We start from the raw sequence: 26,133 nt of genomic DNA on the forward strand, positions 1-26,133 counted from the left end.
ACTGTCGTTGTCATGGTGAAGAATAATGCGACGATTTGGGTTTGTTTTACGCAATTCATTGATGACCTCGGGCAAACAAATTGTTTTATACCACTCAGCATTTACAGTCGTTCGATCTTCTAAACCTATTGTTGCCACATGTCCGGTATAACCGAAGAAACAAGCAATCATTTATGACAGATCGTAAGTTCTCAAGTCGAAAATGTTGTATATAAAAAAATAAATAATCACGCTGTACAAATTACAACTTTGCCAGCAATGTGTAAAAATGCCACAATGGTAAAACTGAATTTCGAATTATTTCAAATACCAGAAACTGACTTCATGACATATGTACGAATTTTGCAGACAAAGGATGCTAAGCAATGGTACAAGATCTCGAAGCAAAAATTTTCGCATTACCAATCTTTAAAATTTAGTTTTTGAATCATTATCAAAATTCTAATTGGAAAACAATGATACTCACCAAAATCTTGAATTCCCAGTATCAAATTTGTTCATGGGTCACTGCTAACATTTTTTATGGACCAATGGAAAATTTTGCAGATTGTCCAACCCAACATGGATGAAGCACAAAGGTTAGCTCAAATTGCTACTTTGATGCCTTTTAAAATCAGTAGATTTACATTATGAAACCTGTAACCGAGCTGAGAAAAGCTATCACGGTAATCGAAAATTCTGAAGCCCTTAGCAAAACTTCACTACGTGAAAGGCCACCGTTTAGTATTTAACAGTAGAACTAAAAACTTAGATAATAATTGAAACATAGCAGTTATTCAAATTAAATGTACTGATCAGTCAAATGACAGAGGTGACAAACTCATGGTGCGAGGTTATTGATCATGCCAGCTCACAGCGTAACTCGAAAAATAATGTAAACACCAATTTTAATAAGTCTACTTTATTGGGAAACGAGTAAGTTGCTCCTGTCGAGAGGAAGGGGTCATGAGTGTACCTACTAATCCTCCTTTGCATCAACCTAACTCTAGTAATCTAAATCGCACACACAAAAAAAATTATAATTCAGTGAAAACTAATACCGAAGCACAGGTCATTCAACCCTTGTACAATAATGTTCATTTGCTAGGTGATTCCATGATGATCCGCGTAGCTGAAACCTTGGCAAACTACACTGATTCATATGATTCACTTGGTAAATGGAACATAGGGTTATGCACTAGTGGCCAAACTTTTTCCAACCTATCTAAAAAAAATCCATCCAGATACCAAAGTTGGTAAAAAAGTGATGTTGTTTATTGATACCAATGATTTTTTGAGATATACGGAGCTACACAAAATGAAAAGTGACCTCAAAGGTTCAATATACAAGTTATTACCTTTGACTAATCAATTGATATTGTTCAAGTTACCTCCCACCCCAAAGTTATTAACTGCTGACAATCCAGATTTGTGGAATAAGTGGAGTCAGTGGAATAATTTTCTAGTGGAGTTAGGTAATGATGTGAATCTCATTGTAGTGAATATTAGTAATCTGTTTTTGAATGCAGATTCTAGTATAAAATTGGATCTATTTGAAAAACACTTAGGCAATCCAAGGAATGGCCGAATTGATTTAATTCATTGGTCAAAATCTGGGATGAATGTAGTTTTTGATTTGAAACAAAAGGGTCTGTTCAATGGTCTCAATCAGAATGAAATCACAGTCCAGGCAGACATACACCAGTTTTAACTCGTTAAACTAATTACGAGCTCATGTCAAAAAGCAGGTGATGTGAGTGATGTGATAAATCCTGCTATTCAATTCATAAACTTAAGTGAATATGATGAAATAGATTGCAGTGCAGGAATAAAAAATTGTAAGCAACCCATAAATGCTAATAGCAAACTTAAACCTTCTGCTCACATAAAAGTAAGAATAAACTATAATGAATATACTTCTTTACTCGATAGTGGCGCTGAGGTCAGTGTTCTCTCGGATATCCTGTGTAGTCAGGCTTCTAAACCACGGCTATTGCCAGTTACGGGAATAAAATTAGTTGACTATACAGGGGAAAGGAAAGACAAACTAATAGGTTCCACTCATTTGAACGTTGAAATTTGTGGACTTTCCTTTTACATTAAATTCCTGGTAGTGAAACATTTAAAGGTAGACATTATTCTCGGTTTAGATGTCCTATACAATATTGACAGTTGATTAGACTTTGTCCAGTGAGGTTTACTCTTGGAATCTAGCGAAGGAAGCAAATTCTCCAAATTTATCCCTGTTTCAAATTAAAGTTGTCCTGAAGAAGAGTTAGATTTCAGATCTTCTGTATCTAACATATCCTCACTGTCATCCTTCTGATGAAGACTTGTGGAAAAGGGTTAAAGAGTGTGTACATTTAAACGAGTCACAAAGGATAGCTTTATTTCAGTTGTTAAAACAATATAAAAGATTGTTTTCTGAATTACCAAGTCTCTGCAACAAGTATACACACACAATAGAACTGGATACTTCCACACCAATAGTTAACAAAAACTATCCAATACCATTAGCATATAGGGAAGAAGATGGCAGGCAAATACAACAAATGTTCAAAAATGGCATTATTGAATATTCTGAATCAGAGTACTTATGTCCTCTCCTAGTTGTAGTCAATCCTGGAGGAGGCATTTGTCTCAGCTTAGACCAACAAAATATCAACAAACATGTCAAGCCTGAGCAATTACATCCTATGAACATAAATGAGTTTCCATGGATGTCAATGTTTGTCCTCCCTAGATTTGGTTAATGCTTTCTGGCAGGTCCCTTTAGACTCCAAAGCAAGAAAGTATACTGCTTTCAGTTTTCAGGGAAAACTTTACAAGTTCACAAGGGTAGTGTTCGGGTCAAACAATGGAACATCTGCTTTTATTAATGCTCTGACACGAACCTTGGAAGATAAAGAATTTTTTACTGTATGTTATGTGGACTATGTAATTGTCAAAAGCATGTCTTTCGAAGAACATCTTTTTCACTTAAGACTTATTTTTGACAAGTTACGAGATGCCAGCATGACACTGAGACTGGACAAATATAGGTTTTGTCAAGTCAATGTGGAATTTTTAGGGCATTCTATCAGTGCACAGGGTTATGAGAAATCTCACAAGTATGTTCAAGCCTTAAAAGACTTACCTGTCCCTTGCAATATTAAGCAACTGCAGAAAGTCTTGGGAAGTTTCAATTGGCTATCAAAATATGTTAAAGATTATGCCATCATGGCACATCCCTTGTACCAGTTATTGAAAAAAGGTAAAAAGTGGGAATGGGATAAAAGTGCACAATATTCCTTTGAGTTGTTGAAACAGTCCATTATTGCAGAAACAATGCTTTACCATCCAGATTTGAACAAACCATTCTTTGTTCAAACTGACGGATCAAATGTAGGCATTGCAGGATATTGTTTTCAACTGGTAGACAACAACTTACGTCCGATTGGATTCGTGTCAAGGAGTTTGAAACCTTTAGAGAAATCATACACATCGACTGAAGTAGAAGTGTTAGCCATACTCTTTACACTGGACAAATTTAAATCACTATTGTTAGGTATAAAATTCACTGTTATCACGGATCATAAATCCCTCACGTGGTTAGAAACTGCACACACTTGGAACAATAGGCTGACTAGATGGTTTATTCAAATACAACAGTACTCATTCCATGTCGAGTATTGTAGAGGTAAAGAAAACCTCTTGGCAAACCTGTTGAGCCGATCTTTTAATGAACTTAATAAAATCTTAATAATGAACTCATATTCATGAATAACTTTGAGTATCTTGATGAGTCATTAATATGTGATGAAAACTACTTTGTTAATGAACAAAATGGTGATCCGTATTGCAGTGGTGTTAAATCTGTTCTCGCTGGTTGTGAAAGTTCACAACAGAGCAAACATCGAAACTGGAAGAATATATACCTCGTTCACAATGATCTACTTACCATCAAAGATTTTCACAATCCAAACCAGATAAGAATATGCATGCCTCAATCTTTAGTAAATCTTGTATTGCGCAAGTATCATAATCAAGGTGGTCATTTTGGTACAGACAAGACACTTGGTAAAATTTACCAAATATTTTACTGGCCTCATATGAAAAGGAACACAAAATCTTACATCACTGATTGTGAAATTTGCATGAAAAATAAACCAGATAAACATTCTCCTAAGTATCTGGAGATCATGCACAAACCATCAAAACCGGGTGAAATATTATTTATTAATGTATTAGATTCAGCTAGCCGTTATCTTGTGGCATATCCTATTGGCAATAGTACAGGTTCCATCATAACTAGAAAACTAACACATTCTTACTTCATCCATTTTGGAATACCAACAATCATTATATGTGACAATGGTTCACAATTTCGTGCAGAACATTTTACAAAAGGTATGAATGTTCTCAATGTAAAAATTTTTTACATACCCAGTTATCATCCAAGTGCTAATTTTGTGGAGAGATATCACCAGGAAATAAATAGATTGATGCGTATATTTTGCAATGGTAAACATAAGCAATGGTCTAGCCATGTTGCTGCCATTTTACATGTGTTAAATAATTCAATTTCTTCCAGTACAGGTTATGCTCCTATAGAACTCAGGCTAAATATTGAACCTTTAAATATCTGTAAAAAAGTACTAACGGACCGCATTCCTGATGTAGAGACGTGGAACAATAAGTTGCTTATGGCAGAAACATGTAGTTTCAATAACAGACAAAAACATATTATAAAACAGCATGAAAAGCAAGCCAAAAAAATTTCCAGTAAAGCAAGGCGATCTGATCTTCATAAAACTGCATCCTCAAAGTGACACAATCACTTGCATTATAAAAAAATATTGTAATTTATACCAAGGTCCTTTTCTTTGTATACAAATTCATGATGATAACACAGTGAAAGCCATATGCTGCAACACTGGAAAAGACATTGCAAATATTTCCGTAAAAAATATCAAAGTTTGGCATTGTTCATTGGACAAACAAAAACTTTGGATAAACAGACTTTTAAGCATGCGTAACAATTTGCAACTTCATGAGTTAGGCTTGGAGCAGTTGTATGATACTGTCTAACTATGTTTAATGAGAGCAAGATCACAAATTGTAAATTTTAGTTGTATCACATTTGTCATATGTGGAGTTTGTGCATACATGTTGTCTGTTGCATGTTTAAAATGTATGTATGCTAATGTATGCTTATTTATGTATGTGAGATGCATATGTGATGATTCTATCTGTGCATGCAAATTGTACATATGTTGTTTTCTTTTTTTCCTGATGCATGTGAACTGCACATGTGTTGTTTTGTGTTTACACGTGAAAATTGTACAAATTTGGTTCTGCAATGGACATTTCCACTTTGACATGAAAAACGTTTTAAATCCATTCATTTTACAGATAATGACACAAACATGAGATGTGCAAAATATCTCTGCGATATTTGTCTCGGTTCTCGAGAAACACGCCTTCAAACACCGCTGAAATTCACCTACTACGTCACGGATTTGAAAACGTCCTCTCCACAGACAGGAGGTCCTCTGACGTCATCACTTAGAAATGCGTGTAGGCGGGGCTTCTGCTCGTCCCTTCAACTTAGCATGAGCCGTGGAAAACCAGTATCTTACAACTTCCAGTTTAAAAATCTGTGCTCCATTTCTTGGAGATGAATTACGCCCTAGCAGTATAGTAGTATTTACTATAATTCAGCCACTCGGTAGACGGTTTTCCCATTAGGGTGCCAAAGCAAACCTTGTAACAGTCAATGGCTGAACACGTGAACAGCCTTGTTCATTGCGAATACGTAGGTTAGTTCTGACTGGCAAGAACTTAATGTTATAGGAATGCCTTTTCTGGAATTACAATTATTTTCGTCATAATATTTTCTTCGCAAATTTTAAGATAATACTTTTAGAACACACTGGTTTACACGCCAATTTCTGCAATATAAGAGGTGATATGGTATAAAAAGGTACGGGGAGTTTTTAAATTTCCTGCAGTAAATGACAGTTTTCTTCAGTTAATATATATATATTGCAAATTTTTGTATTTAGCCTACTTTTACGTCGCTTTTCCGTTCACTTTGTTTAACCGCAACGATGAGAACGCATGGTTAATTTATTATGTATCATCTCTAACATCACATTTCTTCCCACTTTTGGCTAATCGCTACAATGAAGATGAATGACTACAAGCAGTATTCGAAGTCGGGGGGCAGAAGGACATCCCCCCCCCCCACACACACACTATAAAACCACCACCACCAACAAGCACAATCTAAGTATCACCCAACCTGCCATGACACGAGACGAACTTTTTCTTCTGTCCCATCTCATTTCGAAAACATTCACTTGTCTCATCTCCTTTTATGAGACGAGACGGAAAGTGTCTCGTCTCGTGAGCAACACTAACATTAACAATAGAAGCACCCCCCTAGCTGTCCCCAAAGTCTCGAGCAAACATTCTCCCATGTAACAATTTCCAGTTCAATGAAATGTCACTCACAAGGAAACAGTCATGCCCAGGTCGAGAATCAAACCTGGAACATGCGACTTCCTCAGATAAATCATGAATTTTGTGTATAATAATTACAACGCCAGTTCATTCCTGGTAATTGTGAATCTGCAGTTTGGTTTGCATGGATAATATTTAGTTTTCGAGGGCTGTACCTTCGAAACGAGGAGACAAAAAAAAAATTAAGAAAGTTTTTTTTTTGTATTTATAATGATAAGCCTTTGCATACGTTGTTAATTCTATATTTTTCTAGACTTGAGACGAGAACGAGAATTGCCCTCCCAAACCAAGACGGATGTTTATAAATTGAGACGAGACTGTCAATGAGACATTTACAAATAAACACGAGACAGACATTTACAACTCTCAACGAGAACGAGACCAAGGCTGCCATGTCTCGTCTCGATAGGATCCTTACTGGTGAAGTTGTGAACCAACCAATTAATGCGTTCGGGGTAACGAGATGAGGCGGATTTTTTCGCAATACAAAATTCAAAGTAATTATATCGTACCATTTCTGTATGGGATATTGTTATACACATTGGCGTATATATAGTTCACGGGGGGGGAGGGAGGGATGGATCAACTTTTGGTATAATTAGGGTTGCTTTATTTCGTAAGTGAAAATCCACAACACTGCTGGCCGGAAGCTTGTTGGGGAGCATGGGGGGAGGGGATGATGGACCCGACAAAGTTGTGTGTTTGTAGTCATGAAGTCATGCTACTTAATATTGATACTTTTCTGTTCATCTTGTGTCACTACGTTCTTAAGAACCAAATTTCTTTAATATGATTTGAGGGGGAAAAATAACTGATTTGACAGTCTCAATGCAGTTTCTTATCGTAGAAATTCCGAAACTATCAGGAAATTGCAGATATTGGTCTGCAGTCCTATCTGGTGTGTGGAATTACGAAATTTCCTTCCCATCCGTATCCCGTCCTATACGTCTCTAATTTAAGAGAATGAAATAAGTCCGAAGAAATTTTTTATGAACAAGCGGATAGAACAAGGAAACTGGTAATTTTAGTGAACCAAAAAAAGAGGGGGTTGGACCCGTTGAATCCCCCTTAAATACGCCCATGGTTATACACATTATTTCCTTGTAATAATTATACATAAACTAAGTATAGATATGTACTGTGGAACTAATGTAATATTCTCAATGTATTTTCTCTTATCTGCACAAAAATATTTGATCATAATTTGCGCAACAGAAATGGAACACAAACTGAAAATGCTTTATGGAAAAGAAAGTTAAATAGGCTTTATAAATAAAGTGAAGAATGTGAAAATTCCTATTTTGCACTACATAGGTTACGGTAAATATAAGTTTAAAAAATATTTTTGAGTGTCTGGTCAGCAACCAATTTTATAAGCAATATTTTTCGCATGGCCTGAGAACACACACGCAGCTGAACCCTTTCATTAATCTTGCACGTGAGCAGCACGGATATTTCATAGAAGAATGATCATTACAAAGCATAGCTTTCCTTTCTCCTATCGCTCCTTCTTCCATTATTTAAATCGGTACAGATTTGTAAAACAGCTGCACGTGTTCGCTCACCGTGGGCTACCCATCCGGAACTGGACGCTCGAAGCAGACGACAAACGAGCTCTCCATAAGGAGTGACGTAGTAACATGGCGGCGGCGTGTTTTCAGCGCAACGCTAGCCTCGCAACTTTGGAAGTCTCGTTTCTGCCTTAAACTGGACGCAGAGAAACGCGAGAACTTGCAGGGGTCATTTTTCCAGGGTGTAGTTTTTAAAATTGTTGTAAAAAAAATTGAGTGGAAATGTCCATTAGGCATGCAAACTGTACATATATGTATTCTGTTATGTGTTTTTGCATGTTAAATTATTAAATGTATGAATCTGATATTTTGTCATAATCATACATGTTATATTTTTGTTTATTTGGTGTTGGTTTTGTAACTAACTTCTTGCATGTAAACAATCTAATAATTTTAGTAATGCTTGAAGTAATTGACATTTCGTCACAACCCTGGGGAATTTATGACAGATCATAAGTTCTCAAGTCGAAAATGTTGTACATAAAAAAAAAATAATCACGCTGTACAAATTACAACTTTGCCAGCAATGTGTAAAAAGCCACAATGGCAATCACGCTGTACGAATTGTAACTTTGACAGTGATGTAAAGAAAAGCCATATTGGCAATCGCATTGTATAAAACAGAGTAATAGGAGTGTGGAGATATTCTGTGGCTTGGTTAATGGAAGCCGTTGTTTGTAAGTAATTCATTGCATGAAAAATATGATTGTTTTCTAATGAATTCAAGCATGTTTGCATGTACAACATAATAAAAAAACTGGAATCACTAACTACAGACTTGTTTTTGGAAATTGTATGAGTTTGCATATGTTATTTAAAACCTGAAAGGTAAAAATCCAAGTAAGGAAGTTGGTCCCCTGCTATTCTCCAACTGCAAGTAGTGCTACGAGGATAGAGAGGCAGTCACACATTTGCTTGGCAGCACTCTTCGAACGAACAACTTTTGTTTGTTTCGGCTCACTTTGAAACAACCAAACAGTGGATTGCTGTTTAGTTTCGGGTTCGTATGAATAGATCCAAGTTTCGTCCCTTGTAACGATGTAGTACACCAAATTTGACTTGCCTCGGTTAAATTTTTTTAGCATTTCTTTACACCAATTTACACGAGCCTGTTTTTGAGCTTCGGTCAAGTTGTGTGGGATCCAACGGCTTGAAAGTTTCCGTACGTTCAGATGACCATGCAAAATCGTATGTATTGCTTTCATGTCAATGTTCAAGGATGCCTGAATCTCACGGTATGTCACATGTCGATCTGTCTCAATCATTTTATGCACAGCATCAACATTACTGGCAACAACAGACGTGGATGGACGACCTTCACGAAATTCATCACTGAGAAATGTGCGAACACACTGGAATTCAGAAAACCAATTATACACAGTCCTATTGGATGGTGCTTCATACCCAAAAGCCAAATGAAGTGTCTCGATGCATTGTTTTGGTGTTAAACTACATTTGAAATCATAAAAAATCATTGCCCGAAAGTGTTTACGAGAAATTTCCATTTCTTACACGAAACTACTTCTTCAAACTGCTGTGAAAAATAAACAAATAGGCTTAAACAAACAATCAAAGATAATTTAAACATAAAGGAGGTCTATTCTTCAGATTTTTATAATAGCGGAACACAACGCCACTGTTGGTGGTAGTTTGCAGAAATTTTTCCAGCAATCCCCATATAGGATCAAGGTTTTGATGCATAAACCAGGCACATTTCAGGATCAAAAGCAGTATGTATATTGGCATTTTTGGTGTTAAAAATGGTGGATAAAACCTAAATTTGATTTAAATTAAATTAAAAACTACATTTATTACCTAAAATGAAAATTTCCCTTCTAATAGCACATGTATGTAGTTGTGAGAGTATTAAGTTTATTCTTGTGCAAAGGAGACCAGTACAAGACCAGCAGACTTAATAACTTTTCCATGATTTCCATAACAGTTTTCAGAAACATGAAAAATATGTGTTATTTCACATTTCATGATTTCGTCAAAAACAAAATATGCATACCTCTAAGAATCAGTATTGAGCTCCCACATAGCATAATGGTTAGCGCTCTTGACTTTGGTGCCAGGTTCAATCTTTGGTGGGAGTTCCAAAATTTTGTTGTGAGGTTGGAAGTAATGTTAGTGGACACTGGTCTCAAGAGCCCGAAAATACAGCGATGGGCCAAGATCCGCTGACCATGCATCACTTAACGAAAAGGTTCATGTTCTCTCAGCATTGTTTGTTCGTAGGATCAGTATTGAACATTTTCATTTCAGATATTGAGTTATACCGTTCCATTGCACTAAACATAAATGTGAATTTGAATATTATGTTCCTTCCAGGTTTTCTCAAAGGGACTGTACATGAAGAACATGACAATGGTATCTCCAATCCACCTGCTCTTGTTTGGTTCAAATCAAATTGATCTGCGGAGGAATCTGGTTTCCATAGATGACTGGTGAGTATTGGAGATTTATTTATTTATTTGTTTATGTTGTTGTGAATAAAGGAATTGTTACCTATAACAGTGAAACATTTGAAACGGTATCAAGGTGTCTACTGACGAGAAATTCATTGAATTTTAAGAAATATACGTGAATTTTCTTCAAATAATTAGAAAGCTGTACAAGGAACTATCTACAAATGCTCAACATAAAATGTTAATACAAATAGAGTTTTATTATTACAAACCTATAACTTTACCCAAATTTTTTGTGAGTTGTAGAGTTAACCACCCTGAATGTTGACATGACAACCTTCAGCAAGTTAGTTCTTCATTGGTTCCAGTCACATGTAAAATGTGAACGAAATTGAAGGAAAGTGACATTATTTGTTGTAATTTTGACAAAGTGATGTTGAAACACCAGCCTAAAACAAATATGGATAATAAAACATGCTATCTTGTGTTCGACTTCCTTTTTAAGTGCAAAGTTGTCATGTTACACATCAAAATGGGTAAGAATTTCAGAAGAAATATGTTAGTATGCTGAATTCCAATGTATTTTTAATTCCTATTACTTTTGAATCTTAGTATTTTCATTTCATATAACTTGATTGACAATTATGTTAACCCAAGAAGAACCAGAGGAGATCATTCAGACTGTGATGTGCAATTACAAAATATTTCAGTGAACATCACAAAAACAAACTTCCAATCATATACCATGCTGTTAAAGTTGTTTAAGATATTTCGAGATACAATACAATACAATCTTGTTTCTCAGTAAAATTCTAACTCATTTTTACACATCATCATCTTTCCATTTAAAAAAATGAAGCTGAATCTAAGATGGCTGCCATGTTGGTCACAAATAACACTTTTCACTGTTTCAAGCCTCCCCGATGGTGTAGTGGTAATGCCATTGCCCTGTAATCCTTCAAGGCCGTTCAAGGTTCACCAAGACACTTATTTCTAAACAGGAAATATACATACATAGAAGCACCAAACTATATGTGAGTTTTTCAAAGTATTCCCTGTGATCATCCAGACACCGTTGCCATCGTTGTGGAAGTTCTGTGAATGTCTTTGGTGGAGAAAGATGTAGGTTGGTGTCGTAACCACTGGAGGACAGCGTTCTTGAGTTCCTCATCTGTCTGGAAGTGCGTCCCGCCCAAATGCTTTTTAAGAGCCCCAAATAAGTGGAAATCACTGGGGGCTACATCTGGGCTGTAAGGAGTGTGTGGTAAAACCTCCCAGTGCAAGTTGGCAAGTGTTGTTTGACTCAAATGGGCCATGTGTGGCCTGAGATTGTCATGGAGGAGAATGACATGTTTCGACAACATTCCAGGTCTTTTCTTCCGAACGGCCCCACGTACAACATTGATATTGACTGTATGCGCTATGTCTCGCACTGTTACTCACCGGTCTTCAAGGATAACTTGCTCAACACGGGCGATATTCACCGGAGTGACTGCAGTTGGGCGAACGTATCCGTGCAGTTCATTTGCTTCCAACTCCCGCCCTTCACTGAACTGTTGGCACCATTTGTACACTCTTGCCCATGACAGTGTTTCTTCACCATACTGTGCTTGCAGTCTTATGCCAAATTTCAGCAGGTTTCACCTTCTCCTTCACGAGAAATTTCATTATACACTGCTGTTCCATAGCAACAGATACACTACTTGCCGTGCCGTCATCTTTGTTTACACTACTGCTCATGCACCAAATGCATCGCAAAGGATCATGGTTACTTGCAAGGAATCATGGTCTATCCTGCCTAAGTAATGCAGTGCTACATTGACTTTATAATATTTTACGCACGAAAGTCTTGGTCAACCTTGAATGACCCTTGTATATAAAAAATAATGAAATCAAGGTGTGTGAAGTAGTTACATGGAATAGCTTGAGGCAAGTAGAGGATGTACAAGGAATGATTGGAAAAAAATAATACAAAGTCTGTAAATTCCAGTAGGTATTTATTAGATGAATACAAATGGACTCACGTGAAAGGATACTTCATACACTACTTCTCAACATAGTCTCCTTCCTGGTTCAGGGATTTATTCCAACGCTTCACGAGATTCATGATGCCTGTCTCATAGAACTCGGGATCCTGTTGTCGGAGCCATGCCCTTACTTCATGCTTGACAACATTATCCTAGTGAAACCAGCACCCTTCTCAGATGCTTCTTCAAAGGAGGAAAGAGATGTTCATAGGCCATAGGAGCAACATTGATGCTGGTTTCAAGCAGGTGGTGATGTCAAGCACAACGTAAGGGCTTGTCTCCGACAACAGGACCCTGTGTTCTATGAAACAGGCACGATGAACCTCACGAAGTGCTGGGATAAATGTCGCCTGAACCTAGGAGACTATGTTGGGTAGCAATGTATGAAGTATCCTTTCACAGGAGTCTGTTTGTATTCATCTATTGACTACTTAGTGGAATTTTTAGAGGCTTTATATTCTTTTTTCCGATCATCCCTCATATATCAACTAGGCCTGAGTCGATTGTATCGATATTGGCAATATGAGTAATATTGGTTCATTCGTATCCAAAATACAAGGTTACAAGCCAACACAGTAAACTATCAGTTTTAGTATCTTACTTGACAGAAAAAAGATAGATGGCAACAGCGAATCTGTACTGCATGGTTGCATAAACATATGGTAGAAAATGCCTTTTTATCAAGAGCTTACTTAACGTAAGATATTCTGTACTGAAAGTTTACCAATGATGTATGGTACACTTCTGTTCACAAAAAGTGCCACACTCGTTTGAGTTGAAGTCCAGCTTCCTAGGCTATCGTGTCTGGCAGTACAGCCGAAGTAAAGGCACGGAAAGCAGCACCACCCGATATTGTTGCTTACTATCAAACATTCGAACCACATGCAGGGAATTTTGTGTCTCTCAGCCTCAAAGAAAAGGGCTAACTGATAGATTGCAGCATAAATATTAATTAACTTGACTGTCCACGTCTACAATCAAAGTAATGTAAATGCGAAAAATTCATCAAAAATATATTTAAAAAATGCATTTTCGACGTTCGTGACGAAGTGGTTATCACAATGCGTTAGAATGCGAAGGTCACGCATTCAAATTTGCTGAGCATGGGTGTTCTTTTTTAGTCTCTCTTCATCGTTGCGAGTAGCCGAAAATGGAAGAAAAGCAGCACTAAATAACAAAAATAGAAAAAAAAATGCAATTAGAAGAAGCTAGGTGGAAAAAGTGCTGTTGTAATTCCTGAAAATGATGCAAAAAAACAACTTATTTTTTCTTTCAGAAAAAGTGTTTTACTAGCCAGGGAGAAGGCTTGAAGAATATATAAACTCCTTCCTCATCCACTTGGGCAAACAGAATCGCCAAGTAGGCACTGAATATGCAGTGGGAAAAATAATAGAAATCTGAATGCAAGAACAGTTTATGTCGCAGCCAGGGAGGCTCATGAGAGGAGGTTTCCTGGGTTCGATTCCCTGTGTCTCCAAAATATTTTTTCTTACCAAATGGGTGCTACATAATGCATTTTATTGTCATCACACCAATTGCAGCATGAAACTTTCTTATTGTTGCACTTTAAATTAAATATTGTAAATATATATATACCGTTTAATTGAATTGTTAGAATTTTTGGATACGTTGGAATCACACACACCCTTTATATTGTTAAACATTTATGTATGTCTCTGTGTGGGTGGTGAGAGGTGGTAATACGTAAGCTTGAAATGTAGAAAACATCTGCTTGCATTCTGGAATTTTTGGAAAGTTCGCCTTGAAAACTGGGAATTATACTTGAATTTTATCATGGTCCTAGAGTAGCCACCTTGATTCTTTAAGCCTTCTACCGAGCTAGTAAAACACTTTTTCCAAAATAAAAAATAAGTTGTTTTTTTTGCATCATTTTCAGGAATTACAACAGCACTTTTTCCACCTCGCTTATTCTAATTTTTTTTAATTCCATTTTCGGCTACTCGCAATGATGAAGAGAGACTCAAAAAGAACACCCTTGCTCAGGCCAAATTTGAACCCGGGGCCCTCGCATTCTAACACATTGTGATAACCACTTCGTCACGAATGTCGAAAATGCATTTTTCTTAAATATAATTTTGACAAATTTTTCACATTTACATTACTTTGATTGTAGATGTGGACAGTCGAGTTAATTAATATTTAATCTATCAGTTAGCCCTTTTCTTTGAGGCTGAGAGAGACAAAGTTCGCTGCATGTGTTTAAAATGTTTGATAGTTAACAACACTGTCAGGTGGTGCTGTTTTCCGAACCTTTACTTCAGCTGTACTACCAGACATGCCACTTTTTGTGAACATAAGTGTACCACAAAGTGTGTATGTGATACACTAATAGTGTCTTGTACATTTATACAAATGTTTATAATATTTGCTTTTTTTTATAATTATTTAGGATTCAAATAGAGATACGACCCAAAATTTCACAAGCAATTGTTGCACTGAGACCTCTTTTAGAAGATTTCATGATGCGCACTGTGAAAAACCCATCAACTCTAACTCAGCTCAATAGTGTAGACAAGATGTTGGTGAATGTCACGCAGGAGTTGTGCAGAATGTATTCCTCAACAGGTGGAGTGAAGCCTGCTGGATTGTTTGGGTAAGCCCACACTTTTTTCTTGGAGGGGTTTAGATGTAATTTTTTCTCAACCCGGAAGTTGGTTTTCTCAAGCTCGTCTAAAATATACTGAGTGGGTGCACAAGTGCAGTCATCACACCTACTCTGGGAAACATGGAAATTCTGGAAATGTCAGGGAAATTTATTATGTTTCTGGAAAAATCAACCTTTTTGTAGTAGTACGCTAAAAGTTGGTTTTCTAACAAGCAAGAAATTTTAAACTTGTGGACAAAATATACTTCAATTTGATATACTTGATTTTACCGGTAGTTACATTAGAAATTGTTTATTAAATACTATAGGAAATGGCTATGTTGTGAATGAACTATTTTCATGCAAAAATCTACTACAAAAGTGACTATTGGAATTTACCTCTTTCATTTTTTTTATATTAGTGTTAATACAATATTACTAAATTTTAGAATAATTATGTATTATTTATTGTTGTGATTTTTACAAAAATGAATTCTTTTTAAACCATAAGCCAATACATGCAAGTATTACATAAAAGCTGCTACTCCTATCAGACAGTCAAATTCTATTGTTTCCCTTCTTGTTATCACTTTTACACGTGAAGTGAATATTCTATAACTTGGTTATGTGGGACTGGAAGTGTGGTGTTAGTTATAATATAGTGATCTTCTTACATACATGTTTAAAATACATAAATTGCCCCAACAACTTTAGTCTGGAAAATTTTGGTTCTTGATGTTGAAAATCTGGAAGTGTCCAGGAATCTTGATTTTGTGAAATTGTACACTCCCTGCACATCCCTTAGTGGATAGGAAGGAGAGAAAAAGGAACTTGTTATATTCTTTATCAAGTACAAATTGGGTGAGCCCTCTACCTTACTATTGGAGAACAAGATCTCTGTTGTCAAACTGTCACTAAATTCTGCTTTGCCTAAGGTTTGAATGCATCCAAGAATGTGATTGAGGCATCTTTGTTCCTTCTTCTTTCTCCACAAAAACATGCCTGAAAGATTGACAACATGGTTGGATCACTATTTGCTTCTTTACACGTGCTTTTACCGACTACATCCTAGTTGATCGAGGGAGAGGATGAAATTTGTTTGTGAAAACTTTTCCTTTCTTCCTAACCATGATAATGTTGGCTATTATTAAATGAAATACAAGTCAGTACTTGCATGTGGTTTAACAGGTTCTTTCCAAAAACCAACATTTCATGCCCATTGCCAGTTTCTTCCCCAGGCCAATCCAAAGAAATCACATTGAATGAACAAAATCAGAATTAAAATTGGTTGAAAGGATAATAACAATAACCTGTGGCTGAACAGCCCTTGAGGGGCAGGGCCTACCTGCTGACTGCCAGCATCACTCCCACGTGGCTCAGCAGAGGCAGGCCATCATCCAACCAGCTACAGGGTGCCGTGTGGTCAGCATGATGAAACCCCAGTTGTTATGTTTAAATGAATAAAAGGGTGAAAATTGTAGGTTTAAAAAACTGCATTATGGCCACCATCCTTTTATTTATCCTTTATCCATTTTTTATTCCACTTTTATTCTATTAGTGCCTCCAAAAGTATTAGCAATAAGTGCGTAAATTTTTCCATCAATGGCAAACATACCAGGCATTATGCTGGTACCTTTTAGGGACTCACGTCATGGTGTAGCAGGCATGTTGGTTCCTTTGAATTTCAAATTTTATGTAAAAAAATAGTTACTTTCCCTTTTTTCTTCTTCTAATTGATTATGATTTTTTTCCATTAGAATTATAGCCCAAAGTATACTGGTCACGGAAATATAAAATTTCATTTAGAAGCATGCAGAATTTCAAATTTCCTGCTGAAAACACACTCTGCATTAGTGCAAATACTTGGAAAATCAGCCTCGGCATCTAAAGTTAACGTGATTTCTTTTGACTACCCTGAGCAGTGATGTGCGGTGGCGTCGACACTTGGGGTAGCAGTCAGTGGCGTGCTCAAGGGGGGTTGTTTTGGTTCACACCCCTCCCCCCTTTAGGGCCCAGTATTCCTAAGAAAAAGAAGAATGTCAATAACAGGAAAATATTGCAAAATGATGAATGAGTACCAAAAAAAAGTACATGTAACCCCCACCCACATTAGAAAATAAAAAAAAAACGATTTGATTTGACTACTAAGCCCGAGATCCTGGGTTCGAATCTCAGCTTGGCCATGGGTATTCTTTGTGTGTTTCCCTTCATCAATTTTATCATATCATCTTCGCGATTAGCCAATAGTGGCGGAAAAGCGAAGTAAAATAAACCAAATCGAGCAATCAATCAATGATTTGATTTGATTTTTGTTACTTAGTGTTGCTATTTTGTCACATTTAGTTAATTGTGAAGATGATGCGATAACATTAATGAAGGGACAAACACAAAGAACACCCATGCCCAGGTCGGTGTTCGAACCTGGAACTCCTGGTGTCGTAGCGCGCTGCGATAACCACTCCCCCACGGTTGGTTGATTTGGTGTTTTAGGTACACTTTGTGCACGGAAACGAAACAGGTAACAAAACACAACACACTTCTTTGTAGTTTCATCAATGATATTCATTTGGCTTTTTAGTTCAGAGATTTCATTCCAAATTATTTCATTATTCACTGCAACACATAGGACAAGAATGCGCACTCATCACGGGTTCGAATCCTGGCCTGGATTGTTCATATGAGGTCTCTTCATCAATTTCATCATATCATCACTCATCCTCATTTTGGCGACAACCAAATGTGGCAGAAAAGCGAAGTAAAATAAACCAAACCAACAACAATATGAATACATGCCCAAATAAATACATCCATATTTATGATGTTAGAGGCCAAAAGTAGTATATTTAAGTAAAACACTACTAAAACGAGAGTGAGTGAGAGCCTGAGCACATATTTGAAATGTAATCATTATATATTCCATATTTAAAAAAAAAAAAAATCAAGCATTATTGTCTGCACATAACACGTTCCCATTTCATAAATAATAAAACTACATCCCATATACGTACATACATATTGTACAATGTGTAAATACAGAGAACTGCAGAAAATTTTACCCTGAGTTCTTTGCGGAGGAAGAGCGAGCTAGGGTATCCAGCCAGCTTTGCCCACAGATCACACCGATGGACGAGAAGCATGTGGAAAAGAAAGTGTTGCATATGAACTGTGGCTTTAACAAGACAATAAATATTGTGATTTGAATATAATTCGAGATGTGAGATTGATTGATCTATCTCTGCTAGACTAGCTACTCCTCAGTGCACGTCACTGACCCTAAGGGTGGCTACGCATCCGAAACGCCGGTTTCTGGAAGTAACCTATTAAACCACATGCAAGTAGTGACTTGTATTCTATTAAATACTTGCAAGCTGACTATGGAAAAGTGTGCTTACGAAGAGTGCCAACCTAGTAGCAGCTTAAGATAAAATTTTCACCAAGGCAAGGTGAAATTTTTGCCATCCTCCTAATTTTTACCTTACCACCCCTCAATAACATATATATGAATGGCTTATTGCAGAAAGGGACCTGAGTCACTTTTGCACAATTCTGAGAAAAAAAAACAAGAAAAATCGTATAATATTGATAGTGTAAGAAAGAAATGTGCCGTTGTTGGCTCACATTTTCAGCATAATGAATAGTTAATTTTGCAACCCTCAATGCGCCCCCCTGCAGTATGCTACTAGCGACAGTGGAGATGAAAAGGTTGTAACTCCGATACCTCAAAAATGTGACTCAGGTCCCTTTCTGCAATAAGCCATTCATATATTATATATTTATGGTTTTAACAAGAAAAAATGATAGCCTTATTTTTTGTATGCCTTATGTGTTACTGTTAAAGAACATGTTTAATGTAGTTATGTATTTATTTAATACCCACATAACTATCATAATAACAGTAATCTCTTATCTTGTATTACTACTTAATTTTACCATATACTAGTTATGTAGAGTGCGCGTCAAATCTCCTTCATATGGTGATAGCCAATAGCAGCACACTGCAGCAGTGCCACGTCGAAATCGCACACGGAAAAGAGACAGCGTGGTTGAGCGATCATTTTTTTGATCTGAAATAAAAATAAAACAGACTGCTTCTATTCACAGTTAAGGTGCTATATTACAACAATGTAACATTGACAACATTTAGTATATAATGGATTTTTTTGTTTAAAAATTTGCTAACCATTGTTATAACTGTATCTTTAGTCAAAATGAAAATAAATGTCTGATGTCTGTGTTCTCCTGAAACATCACAACGAAAACTGTGTGCACAACAGGTGTGCCACTTGCAATGTGTTTGTTGCTGCGTAAGCCCAGATCGCATTGTTTCAACAATCGCTGCAATGTACTCCCAACACTCATGGAGGGAAGGTAAGGTAGATGGTGCTTGTTCTTTCTTTCTAAACTGCACAAAATAGACAATTGTTGAATTTTTTGTTCAGGGAAAAAACAGTCATTCAAAATATTTGATATCTTGTCAATAAAGGGACCAAGGAAGATTTTTTTTAAAAAAGGGGGGAAAAATTAATGTATGCTAGTCAGTAAAGGGACCAGGAAGAAAAATATTTTAAAAAAGGGAGTGTGTGCTGAAAATGGGAAAAAAGCAAGTCAAAACCATCTTGTTGGTGGAAGATAATTATCAACACTGTTGTTATTTATTCCATGATCCATGGTGAAAAATAAAAAAGGGCTTCCCTTTAAAATCCAGTCTCCAATCATAAGTGTAATTAATTTTTTGATTTAACTATAATTGAATTTTAAAAAAATGTATATTTTGTTGACAAGACGTTAATATGGTGGTGGTGTATAAAGGTTAACACAGCATAAAAATGTAGTTTCAATAAATAATAAATATGTATATATAATGTGCTTTTTCCTTTACAGTTTTAGACCTTTTAATGTGGGGGGACGTGGAGATTTTCGTAGGAATCTTCATAGAGTACCCAAGCATAGTAAAAGGAAAGGACGTGGTAATGATTTTGGAGGTAATAGAATCTATTTAATTTTTTTTTCACTCTGTTACAAATGCAAAACAAATTTATGGTGACTCTTGAATCTGAGAACATGATAGTTTATAATAGAATGGAATTCAAGGATATTCTTATGTCAAGCAGTCACTTTGACTGCCATATAATATAAATTAGAAGAATTTTGGTTATATGAGAAGGATTTTATTTTCTATGCATACTTGAACAGCAGAACCTTTGCAGCTTTCACTTTTTTACAAGTTGCCTACTTCGTTTAAGTTTTATTTTTATTGCATATATCTACCTGATGTTGCCTTTTGTTATTAGCGTGGCATTGATATAGTTTGATACCTATACACAATATGCTGTAGTAATACACACACTAGAAGGATTCCTGCACATCTCGAAAACCTAAACTGGAAAATCTCGTGAGAATTAGAAAAAAAAAGAAAAAGAAAGAGAAAATCATCTAATTGATCACAGATCACACCAGCACACCAGAAGAACTAAGGTCTAAATCACAAACCCTGACACCTTCTGTAAACAAACGGTCTCACCGATTCGATGTATCACTCCGCGTCAGCTGATCCATGACCGCAATCATCTGCTGTTGCACTCATAGTTCGCCGGACCTATTCATTTTATATAAGAGCCTCTGAATGCGAGAACCCGCTCTCAAAACATCAGACGAATATGCAGCCGCATACATTGTTACTCTCCCGGTCATTCTCTCTTTCATAACCCTTAAAACTGCAGACACTGACACACCACTGCACTGGGATACCAACTTAACCACTTCATTTACTGGTTTCTCAGGATACCACTGACAGAACGTTGCATAAATATTGAGTAGAATCTGTTTCTCACCCCTTTTCAAAGGCTGTCCTTGCTGGTGTTTTGAAAACAAGCTCGGAGAACACTGAGACCTTCCTGCACGCACAGAACTCGGCATGTTATTTTTCTAAGGATAAGTCAGGCAATATTACTAAGTTGCACTACTTCCTTGCTGTTCACATGATTATTTTTAGAAAATAACCAATGTTATAAAATATCATTATGTACACAAATCTCAAGCTCATTGAAAGTTACAATGCATATTACTACAAAATGTTCACACTTATCTTGCCTTGCCATGTCACCAAGTTATTTTACGAAGTGCACAATATTTGGCAGAACAAAAATTGTTATTAGGATTCTTGTCAAAGTTTCCAACCACAATAAATTTACGAACTTTCTTTGTCATCATCATCAATATATTTATTGGACTTACAGCATTCCATATGGCTGTTTATGCCCATTATATATTTTATTTACATAAGATACAATTTGCATAAAATCTACAAACAAATTTCAAATACACTCCTATCTATATCATCCTTAGAAATATACATTACCATGTTATATCATTTTGTCTAAAGAAATGCAAGTAAAATATATTCAATTCGCATGCAAAGAAAGAAGCCAAATTTATGGGAACTGATTACTGGTGCAAAGAGTTAATCATAAAGGTGAAGCAATAAGTACAAAAGAAGAGCATTGGGTTTAAAGTGAGACGTCATTTGCGGCAGCGTATCCCATACTACAAATTTGCCATTGTTTTACCTTACGTAATGAATCCTGTAACAACGCTGGATTTTCGTGTGGATTATTTTACTTCTATGAGTTTGCAATGCTTTCTACATGCAGGTGGTTTTGTTTACAGAAGGTGTCAGGGTTTGTGATTTGAACTATAGAAAATACTCTTGCCTGTTAAGAATAATAATTACAATTGCAGGGTGTCCAAAAAGTTTGACTTCCGTACAAACGATAAAGACATGAATCTATTCTAGGGTTAACATTGGCTTTTGGGGAGACTTGGGTGACTGTATGTATTATGCAGGAATTTAAAATCAGAGTTCTACTTTAGTTGAATGCAATTGGAAAAATTAAAACACGAAAACTGTAAATGTCTTCATAGCATTCACTTTTGCTTAACATTGGCTCGTAATGATCGTAAAATACTTATTTTATGATTTATTTTCAAAAGCCCGGAATATACGAGGGCATGCTGAAAAGTAATCCCTCCTATTTTTTTTATTGGAAAAGGGTTTAATTTATTTGAATAATAGAAATACAGGTAACTTTCTTTATTGTCCATATCTACACAATTACTTTTCAACATAATCACTCTGGTGATCAATACACGTCTGCCAACGATAGACCAGTTTCTTAACCCATTTATGCCGGAGGTTGAAAGTTTTGAGTTTTTCATGAAATTCTCATATGTTAGGTAGAAATATATAAAGAAAACAAGAATTTGAAGGAGAAATACTTTTATCTAATCCCGTTTATAGGTTTTGTGGCGTTCCAAAAATGGAACACTAGCCAAACATTACCATTTTGTACATAATGTAAAAAATCCTGGATTTCGTCTCGGAATGTTACTATTCAGTGTGATATTCAACTGAACACTTCACATGTTAGGCAACATCACATTTTTTCACATCGAAAAGTGGTGTTCTTATGACATTGAGCACAGCGTGTTTGCTTTCCTTGCTTGATGATCACATGATTAATGCCATCACAACGTGAATCAATGTTGCGCTTCTGAGAAGGTCTTCCTTTCCGGCCAGGTTCTGCAGGATGGCCATGGGTTTCCAGATAATGACATGCCACACGACGACGAAACTCCAGAAGATCGATTGGCTTTGTGTCATATGTTTTATTTTATGATATTGTCTTTGCCACCTCTTTCTTTAGAGCATCATCTGATTCCAGTGGAGCTTTGTCAATGCGATCTTTTCTTACTGTACCTGTTTCCTGATGACCCAGGCAACTAAGCTTATCAAGTAATGCAATACTGGTGAAAAAGTTATTGAACACAAAATGGTATTGTCCAGGGTGCTCCTCTGTAAGTGCCTCAACAAACTGGAGGACAATGGATGCACGAACACCATAATACTCATATTTGGTGTTCGGGTTTTTACCGTGATATGGCTGAAAGCAGCAAATGTAGCCTAGATGTGTTGCACGACACCAAGACTTGTAGCCAAACCGAATTGGCTTTCCCCGAATAAACTGTTTGCACCCATGACGACCAAAGTAAGGAACCATGGATTCGTCCACAGTAAAGCATGTTTCGTTTGGATCAAATTTCATACATCTCCCACAGTTTGTTTATGAGAGATCGCAACTTGGCAAACGTGTTCATTGGGTCCAAATTTGCATTGTCAGCAACATTCAGATTAGAAAATATAGTTTCAAAGTGGTCACGTCTCATGGTATCTGTAACAAGTACATTATGTGCATTTGTTCTTTGCTCCCAGAACATGCATCTTCTGGGAACTGAGACGTAACCACTCAAAAAAATAACACCCAGAAAACACATTAGTTCAGATGTAGTCAAGCCAAGAGTTTTCACTTGTGTGATTTGTAGTTGTGTAACCTCACCTGCTATGGGAGGTGCATTTAGGTCAGATATTTCCCATTTGCGCACAATTTTTGTGAGTTTTTCTCTCTTTGTTGGAAGAGGTTGCTGCTTGGTAGAGGTAAATGCAACTTCATCCGCAGGAGATTCACTTCCAGGAATGGATGAGGGATCATCTGGGTCAGAGTTAGCATCACAATCATCTTGAACAAGATCAGCAGGTGCACGCAGCGAAGAACCTGGCAGATTATTTATTGTTCCACCTTCTTCATCTCTGGAGTCCTCATCAGAAACAGGTGCTGTAGCATTTTCAGGTGGTTGTATGACTATGGCACTTGCTTCTATGCTGTCATCTGTCTCTAGCAGGTCCATTATTTCATGTAAAGTTAGAGTTTTCAGCATTCTCAGACTTGGAAACTGGTTTCAACTGAAAAGTGGCAAAGTGAAATATATTAGTTCAATTTTGAAGCCTATAACTGATACAAGAATAATAACGGCTGCATTTTCTTGTTACAGCCTGATAGAGTAACTAGTACAGTGGTAACATGGAAAAACTTTACAACTTTAGGGTGTAATGCACTAGCATTATAGTAACCTGTCTTCGGATGGATGTTCAAAAACCTTCTCGAAAATACAAATCAATTTTTCACAACATTCCTGCAGCTCGGTATCTCAATCAGTGACTAGCTCTGTGCACTAGGTCATATCATATACCCTTACGAAATAGGTTGACTTGACAAATCGGACAATATTGACGACTTTGAGCAGTGGGCTACAAATAACTTCCACGTGACTGGTGTTCCAATTATGGAACAGTAGGCATAAATGGGTTAATGCCATCACTGTTGAATTGTTGATCTTGATGATGGTGCCATTGCCTCGCAATTCTGTTTGCACTGCATCATCAGAATCGAAGTGAACTCCTCTCAAGTGTTCATTAAGCTTTGGAAGGTATCACCTTGAAGTTCGTAGTGCTGAAGTGACTCTTGGCTAATATCCAGTATCTTCTGTTTCATGTCAGGAGTGAGCTTCCGGAGCACTCACCGTGCACAAAGTTTTCTATATCCCAGATCTGCACTCACTCCCGCAATATGCTACACTTGAATGCTAGCTCTGCCTGGGTTATGATTCCGATGACCTTCATCACTTGCAGTATGCTGCCTTCCACTCCGTTCTTTGTCTCACATTAAGAGCTTGGGGTTTTCATTATGAGCACGAACAGACCAACGTCGTACAGTATTGATGGCTACACAATAATCCTCATAAATAGCCTTCATTCTCCGATGAATGTCAATTGGGGACACATTTTCTGCGGTTACAAACAAGATCACTGCATGCTGCTTCAGGTGCACTGGCATAGTATGGTTCCATGTTGCCATTTTCCTCGCTATAGTTCAGCACTCAGCACTCCCTGCTGATAGAAGCTTGAAACTTGCAATGAAGAAGCAGGGAAGTCTTATGAGTACAATGCATGGTTGCTCAAAATTCAAAATATGTTCATAATTGAAGGGCTCGGGGGTAAAGCATGTGACATGTTGGTCATTATTGAGTTACAAAGTAAAAAGAATCTTCCGTCAATTTTCCTATGTAATTTCTATGTCATGCAATTTATATTGGACTCATTGAACCCTTCAGAAATTTGTAAACACAACACGAAAAAATATTATGTACAGTATAGCTTCTAATAAACTTTCTACTTAAGAAACTCAATAATGAAAAGTTTTACCTCCGAGCCCTTCGATTTAAAACACAATCAGACCTCCCCGATGGCATAGTGGTAACATCATCATCATCCTTCGCCGTTTCCTGCCACTCCATTCTTCCCTGGTCTTTCACCACTCCTCTTTCTATGGTGTTCCAATCTTGTCCTCTTCTCCTAACACACTCCACTATCTGCTCTTTCCACCGATATCTTGGTCTCCCCTTTGGCCTTATTCCCACTCCTTGTGCATGGTAAGCTCTTACTGGTAATCTATCTGCATCCATCCTCTTCATGTGTCCGAACAACCTTATCTGTGCCTGATCTATCCTGTCATGAAGCTTCACCACACCCACTGTCTGTCGGATCTCCTCATTCCTTATTCTATCTAGTCTTCCCCAATATACTCCTTAAAAATTTCATCTCCAGTAACATGTTGCCTTGTAATCACGGAGAACCAGGTTCAATACCTGGTGCAGGCACATAGTGGTTTGGATCCCACTTTAAACTGTAGGTCCAGTCTCGATTAGTCTTTGTGTGCATAAAGTGGACTACGAAACAAAAACTCAAAGACAATCATAGTTTGTAATTGATAGTTTGAGATGAATTGAACCTTTTGCAAATATGCAGTTTACAGAAACAAATTACATACCCAGGTGCGACAGGTGCACTCCTGTTCACATAAAGTGGCACACTTTACAGAGTTGAACAGTTGAATAATGTGCCACTTTACCTCAACAGGAGGGTACCTTGTGAAACTAAAACTGCAGCAAGAAGGCCTTTCTAGTAGAATTCTGCATTTTAAAATACTGTAATATTCTATCAGTTTCAACTTTTATCAATTTATCGGCAAAATTACAGATATTTTTACCAATCTGATATAACTGTAAATTAGTGCAAAATACAGGGTGTACATAAAGTCCATTAATACTTTCAAAAATTTATAGTAAAGAAACTACAGTGTCTT

General features: G+C 36.8%; 1 protein-coding gene across 3 annotated transcripts in view; it reads left to right on the forward strand.

Annotated features, from left to right (window-relative positions):
- LOC145997285 (dosage compensation regulator mle-like) overlaps positions 1-26,133 on the forward strand; it is a 144,314-nt gene that overhangs the window by 115,068 nt on the left and 3,113 nt on the right. For all 3 annotated transcript variants that reach the window (XM_083134175.1, XM_083134176.1, XM_083134177.1), the window contains exons 21-23: positions 10,389-10,504; positions 14,903-15,106; positions 19,979-20,079. In XM_083134175.1, coding sequence (XP_082990301.1) covers positions 10,389-10,504; positions 14,903-15,106; positions 19,979-20,079 — 421 coding nt within the window. The remainder of the gene's footprint in view (positions 1-10,388; positions 10,505-14,902; positions 15,107-19,978; positions 20,080-26,133) is intronic.

Source organism: Lepisma saccharinum, chromosome 13 (genome assembly GCF_977018435.1).
Source record: "Lepisma saccharinum chromosome 13, izLepSacc3.1, whole genome shotgun sequence".
NCBI classification, from domain to species: Eukaryota; Metazoa; Arthropoda; class Insecta; order Zygentoma; family Lepismatidae; genus Lepisma; species Lepisma saccharinum.